The sequence below is a fragment of the Gekko japonicus genome, unplaced genomic scaffold, assembly GCF_001447785.1.
Source record: "Gekko japonicus isolate JY-2015 unplaced genomic scaffold, Gekko_japonicus_V1.1 scaffold251, whole genome shotgun sequence".
Taxonomy (NCBI): domain Eukaryota; kingdom Metazoa; phylum Chordata; class Lepidosauria; order Squamata; family Gekkonidae; genus Gekko; species Gekko japonicus.
The window spans coordinates 724223-731498 of record NW_015161956.1 but is presented as its reverse complement, the minus strand read 5'-3'; the positions used below and the strand labels follow the sequence as shown (position 1 = coordinate 731498).

General features: G+C 42.1%; 1 protein-coding gene across 1 annotated transcript in view; it reads left to right on the top strand.

Annotated features, from left to right (window-relative positions):
* Nucleotides 1-7276, top strand: part of LTK (leukocyte receptor tyrosine kinase) — a 96856-nt gene that overhangs the window by 67206 nt on the left and 22374 nt on the right. The window contains exon 22 of the mRNA XM_015429505.1: nt 4360-4424. Within this exon, the coding sequence (XP_015284991.1) occupies nt 4360-4424 (65 nt within the window). The remainder of the gene's footprint in view (nt 1-4359; nt 4425-7276) is intronic.

Genomic DNA, 7276 nt, shown 5'->3' with positions numbered 1-7276 from the left:
CTGCTAACTTACTCAATACATCATCCACTGTGGGAATTGTGTAATGCTGTCTACGAACTGCCCTGTTCAAATCCCTTGGGTCAAGACATATTCTCAAATTTCCATTTTTTTTCTCTGTAATGACTAGTCCTGCTAACTTACTCAATACATCATCCACTGTGGGAATTGTGTAATGCTGTCTACGAACTGCCCTGTTCAAATCCCTTGGGTCAAGACATATTCTCAAATTTCCATTTTTTTTCTCTGTAATGACTAGACTGCTTACCCAATCAGTAGGCCCTTCTACTTTTGATATTACTCCTGTCTTTTCCATTTGGTGGAGTGTCTCTTTTAGCCTATCTAATATGGCCAAAGGGACCTTTCTACACCCATGGATTGTTGGGGGAACTGCTGGGTCAAGATATATGTGATGATAACCCTCAAATTCCCCTAAACCTTCAAATACATCCGAGTACCTTTTAAACATTTGTTCCTTTGACATTAACTCAGTTGGTTGTATAGTATCAACACGACAAACCAGGTTTAAACTTTCACAAGCTGCTCTCCCCAATATTGGGAGAGTTGACGTGTCTGTTATATAAAACAAAAGCCTGGCTTTTCCTTTTGGTGTGATACCTTCCAGCATAATTGTTCCAAGTGGCTTTATTCTTGCTCCTCCATAAGCCACAAGAACTATGTCACTTTTAGTTAATGTCTTCTGGCCAGGGAGTTCTTCAAACATCTTCAGTGGCAACACATTTACCTCAGCTCCTGTATCCAGTTTAAATTCCACTGCATGTCCTCTTAGAGTTATAGTCACATACCATCCTGGCCTCTGAGCCACAGCAGTCTCATTCTGAGTTAGTTCTCCAATAAACAACCCATGTATATCTATATCATGGACTTGATGCCTCTGATAGTTGCTGTTGTTGCTTGATACTTTCCCCTTACACAGGGTTGCATAATGATTTTTTTTGCCACACTTAAAACATGTCTTTCCAAATGCTGGACAATTGCGAGGTTTATGAGCCTTGCCACAATGAGCACATCTCCTACCCCTCACATAGTCCTCTACTGCTCCTGAATGCGACTCCTCATGTGCAAAAACAGAAGCCGAAGCTCCAAAAACATCCTTGTCAGCCCTTGAAATTCCACCGGGCTGATGTGATAGTGTAGTCATTGCTTGCAGCTGTGCAGTTGTTGCTGCAGCTAACTGACAAATCTCCACTGCTTTTTCTACAGTGAGATTTGATTCTTTCAAGAGTCTTTCCTGCAGTTCAGGAGTCGCACTAAACACAATCTTGTCTCTGATCATATCATTCGACACAGAACCAAAATCACAGTCTAGGGCTTTGAGCCGTAGCTCAGTAACAAACTGTTCTATCATTTCTCCCTTTATCCATTCATGTTTCCAAAACAGATACCGCTCAAAAATAACATTCTTCCTGGGAGTACAATATTTCTCAAATTGCTTCAACACTGTCTCAAGGTCTTTTGAGTCTTTATCAGGGAAAACAAATGTCTTATAAATAGACACGGCCTCCTCACCCACAGTACTTAGAAGAATCCCAATCTGCCGTTCATGGGAGAATTCATCAGCTCCAATAGCTGCCAAGAAATAACGAAACCTTTGCTCCCAATTCTTCCACCTTTCAGCCAGATTACCTTTAAACACAAACGGAGGCGGTGGTCTTACAAAGTCCATAATTCTGACACCATGTGATGTCCACTGTCCAGGACAAATCCAACAACTTCTCAGTCACAATCTCAGGCAGGGTTTAATTCAAAATACAATGTTTATTCAATCCAGCTATCACCAGGTAACACAACGTGTTTCTCCAAGCAAGTAGAGGACTGATAAAACCCACTCTGCTAATGGCCTGCATGTGGACATAACAACTCCAAGTGATCTTAAAGATACATTACACCACACCTCTTTTCTTTTGGTCACTTGTCCCTCACTGCTGTTGCTGCCACTTATCCTCCTCCCAAAAATGAAAACATTTCACAGCAAAGAACCTAAGATGGCTGTATGGTGTCTCATTTCCCAACAGAAGGGTGTTGGGCAGGGGCTGACAACATTAGAGCAGCCAGTACATGTGGATATATCAGCACTAGATTTGCTGATAAGCTACATTAAAATCAGAGGTTAAAGTACACTCGCAGTCCTTGAAATTTACATCAGAATGGAAGTTTGGGCTTTTCCTTTGATTGAAAATTCCACGATATGCTTTCTAGTGCTTGTAGAGATCATTTTGCTATGAGCCCGCTAATAAGCCAGTAAACTGAGATGATTCTTAATACCCTAGAAGTGTGGGTACAAGAAGACTAAAGGATCATCTATTCGAACTCTTCTCATTCTGTTTCCCAGGGATCCTCCACATTCCAGCTCCACTCTCCCTAATCAGTACTCATAATATAGAACATAGTATGCCACAAAGAGAAAGTAATATCAATTCATCTTCATTAAAGGTTCTATTGATGGTCCCGAACTCTAGCTCATAAATCAGTTGTTCACACATTTGCTCACACTAGGTTACTTTCATTTGGGTAAGCCATCTTTCAAGGAGGGTCTCCTTCCATATGTCACTGTGCACCAACTATGGTCTTCATGCAGCCTTCTTTTGGCTATCCCACCCCTTAGGGTGGCCCATCTGGAATTGACAGGAGCGTGGGCCTTTTCTATTGTGGCTCATGCTGTGGAGAATGGGCTCCCTGAAGAGGTGAGGGGAGTCCTTTCCTTGGGGATCTTCAGGAGGCATTGTAAGGCCTGCTTTTGAGGGGGGGATGAATGGCAGGCATCTTTTAAGGGGAAGATGGAGGGAGAGATTTGGGGTTTGCTGTTTTATTCTGGGTTTAACTGTAATTTTTTAACCATTGTAAGCTGCATTGAACCACATGGAAAGGTGGGGTATAAATGTTTTAATAATAAATAAGTATCTCTAGTGGTACTTAATGAGAACATGGAAATTCCCAGGTCCAAGGGGAAAAACTTTTATATTCTTGTATTGCTCAATGCTGAATGATATGAAGGGTACTAGATATGAGCAGAAAGAGGACTTCTATCAATTTTTAGTTGCTAGGATTAAATGGCTGATATTGATCTGATTTAGCATGGCTGTTCTTTGGTTCTCAAACAAAAGGGAAAAGTCAGGGTCACTTAAAAGAAATGAATTATCTGTTCAGTGTTAAAGATATCCTGACTATTCAGCCCTTCCATTAAAAACCAGTAGAGCACTCAGAAAATAACTTAGTTTACCCCTGAAATACAGAACAAATATTAATAACAACACAATAAAATTGTATTTTAACTTGATCTTGATAATACAGAGACAGACTGTAGCTGGCCATTGTGAGGTTCAGTATGAACACTCTCTGAAGACCCATGCAAACACCTCCTTTCTCTCTCCCCCTCTCTTCCCTCCTGCCATTTAGTCATTCTTACTCAGAAACTCCATAGAGGACTCTCCTGCAAATGTGCATTACCTTGGATTAGAAAATAGGCTGTTGCAGATAAGAAGTTTGTATTTAATGTCTAGGAATGGGCATGAACCAGAAAAATGTAGTTCAAGCTGGTTCGTGGCTCGTGGCTGAACCATTAACTGACCACAAATCAAACTGAACCAGGAGGTTCATTCATGAACTGAACTGGTTGATGGTTTGTGGCCCTGCAAACCCCATTGAAAGGGACCTCAGTCCCTTTAAGTGGGATTTACAGAAAGCCTGAAAAATAGCTAAGTGACAGGAAGCAGCCTGCTCTCCACTGCTCAGCTGTTTTGGGCTGTCTTATGCAGTCCCTTTAAAGGGAGCACACAAAAGCCTGAAAACAGCTGAGCGGCAGGGAGTGCCTGCTCAGCTGTTTTTGCGGCTTTTGTGAGGAACAGAAAGCACTCCTTGCCACTCAGCTGTTTTTGTGGCTTTTGTAGGGAACAGAAAGTAGGGATTTAAAGGGATTCTGAGTCCCTTTAAACCCATTTTCTGTTTATCCATGAACCACCATGAACTGCTTTAAAAGTTCATGGAAGTTCGTGACAGTAGACCCGTCATGAACTTCAGTTCATGAACCACAAACATGGCAAAATTCTTGACAAATTTTGCTTTGGGGTTCAGTTCATGCTCATCCCTATTAATGTCTTAAGTATCCACTGCACATAGATATAATAGTTGTTGTTTTAAGGATTTGTTTTAAAGGGCAGTTTAGGTGTTTTATTATATTTTAGCCTAAGGGGTACTTTTTCAGGCCAAAAGGCGGAATAAAATATAAAACACTAACAAACTGGAGAGATGATCTGATTAAAGATTTCAGTCTTCTCATTATCATGTGCCAGTAACATTGTTTGTTTTATAATGGAACCACACTTTTTCTCTCACTCTTTACAGACATTGCCAGAAATCTGTTCTGAGCAGGATGAGATGGATTTCCTGATGGAAGCGCTTATCATAAGGTGCATTTTAAACTCTCCTACTTGGAAACATCATAGGATTAAGCAAATATGGCTAAAAATAATGCATCTTAGGGTATGGTTTGACTTCAACAGTAAGAATAGCACATGTTGTGTTTGGTCCCTTTCATATTTCCATTAATAGGGCAAGTTCCCAATTCTGTGTTCTCTTCCTTCCAGGAACTGGCAACAGATTAGGTCAAGAATGGTTGTGGACCTTTAACGATAATGAAAAGCAATATCATTGCTAGTCTGCCTGCCTTGCTGCCTTCACTAAGACTCTGAAGAAGTTGGCATATGGGTTTTTGTAATCTATATCTTGAAAATGAGTTTAATTATTCCATACTGAAAAGGAAACTTTGTATAATGTTAACATTAATGAGTAATTACTTATTTCACAATATTTTAAAAATAAATATCAGATCAACCATACATTTCATACCAATTTCAATGAAAGAAGAATTGCAGTAGGTATACAAGTGGGGGGCTCCAAATTTTAAAGGGGAAATTTGTGATTTCCCCTTCAGTACAAAGCATTGAGTAATCTAATGGCTCTTAGTAAAATTAAACATAAATGAAGAGTTTGGATTGTCCTGCCTTGGTTGGAAAATCAGATACTATTCCCACAAATATTTCTCAGATGAAGATAGGAAAAGCCTTTTGTACATGTCATACAGAAAATATTGGAAGGGAGGTTAATTGTGGTTTGGTTTTTATAACTGTTTTTCAGCCCTTATATACCATCTCAGGAACTGTTACAGAACATGGCTAAAGATAAATCCTTTAAATTAATGAAAATTACAAATTCAAGAACTCATGCTGTGTGGACAGTACTGAAGACTACAAGCCCCTTTACAAATCAAGATCCTCCTCAGAACTCCTTCCATATTTATTCATTTTTTAAAATTTAAGATACCTACATGTAGGGTTGCCAGCCTCGAGATGGTAGCTGAAGATCTCCTGGGAGTACAACTGATCTCCAGGCGACAGAGATCAGTTCATCTGGAGAAAATGGCTGCTTTGGAAGGTGGATTCTGTGGCATTCTACGCCATTGAAGCCCCTCCCCTCCCCAAACCCCACCCTCCTCAGGCTCTACCCCCAAAAAATGTTCAGGTATTTCCCAACCTAGAGCTGGCAATCCTACCTACATGCCATATTCTCCATTAAAATGATCGAGAAAGACAAAATAGTAGTCACAAAATCAAACGACAGCAGAAGTGAAAACAGCAAATAAATACCCAAACGTGAACGTATGAAGCTACACAATTATTTGTTTTATTTACAAACTGGAAGTATACAAGGAATCATCGGAACAATTCTGTACATGCATAGTACAAGCTGAGTAAATGGCTTGAACTATAAATTACTGTAGGACTTACTATAAACTACAATAGACCAGTCAGTCAATACTGTTTACTGTATTAGGGCTGCTGGTACATACGTGCCTCCCTTAGAGCATGCAAATTTAAGAATGGCCAGTTGCTGTAGCATAGTCATGGTGGGTAGTTCTACTCCCTGTAGAGTGAATCATCACCCCTAAGTATTTGAAATAAGGTTCTTGTTCCGGCTTATGGCCATTGATGTTCCAAGACCTTCTATTCCGACCTTTGCTGAATGCAACAATTTTAGGTTTTTTGATAGTTAATCTCTAATAGGGACTCTTTGCAATAACAACTGAACGCATTAAGCACTCTTTTCAAGCCCACTGGATTTTCCTGTGGGCTAAAGCAGGGGGGTGAGTGTCAATGGAGATTATTGACCAGATTATTAATGTATAAATTGAATAGCACTGGTGCCAGGACACACCCCTGTTTTACTCCTTTAACTGTATTTACCAGGTTGGAAAGGTGCCCAGCCCTATCTATCTATATATCTAATTCCCAACATGCCCCCTCCGTGCAGATATCTAAATCTGCACATCGGGGGCACTTGGGGGGCAGGGAGATTTTCCTGCACATTTGGGGCAATGCCCAGGTGTGCAAAAAAATCTAAAAACTGTAAAAAATATAGGGGGGTATTTAAATCCCCCCAAAAGTAAAAGTGCATTCCCTGCGCAGGCGCAGGGAAAGCTCTGAGAATGGCTTCGCCGCTGCCAGGGAGGGGACTTGGGAGGGCGAAGGGGTTGGAGGTGGGAGAAGGCTTGGCCAGCCGGTGGCTGTAAGCCACTCAGCCCTCACTGTTGCCTGGGAAGGAGGGAGAAAGCTTGGTGGGCCGGCCAGACTTTGCCACCGCTGCTGGGGGGGGAGAAATTTCGGCGGGCCAGCCAGGCCTCGCCACCACCACTGCCGCTGGGGGAGGGACAAAGCTTGGCAGGCCAAGTTCAGGCCTCACTTCCGGTGCTGGGGGGAGGAGGGAGAAGGCTTGGAGGCGCATGGGCCTTGCCGTGGGTGCCGGGGACTGGGGGGCAGGGGAGAAGGCTCACCTGCGGCTGCTTCCTTCTCCTCTCATGGAGCTTCTCCCCCCCCCCCGTGAGTATCGCGGGTCCACCTTCTTGTCACATCTAACTCTAAGAGAAATTTAAAAGTCTAAGATCTGTGTTCATTTTTGTTGTTCAGTCGCACAGTCGAGTCCAACTCTTCGCGACCCCATGGACCAGATCACGCCAGGCCTTCCTGTCTTCCGCCGTCCTCTGAAGTTGGCTCAATTTCATGTTCGTTGCATCTATGACACTGTCTAACCATCTCATCCTTTGCCGTCCCCGTCTTCTTTGACCTTCAATCTTTCCCAGCATCAGGGTCTCCTGTGAGTGCTCCCTTCTCATTTGGTGGCCAAAGTATTTGAGCTTCAGTTTCATTATCTGACCTTCTAGGGAACAGTCAGGGTTGATTTCTTTTAGGATTGACTGATTTGATCT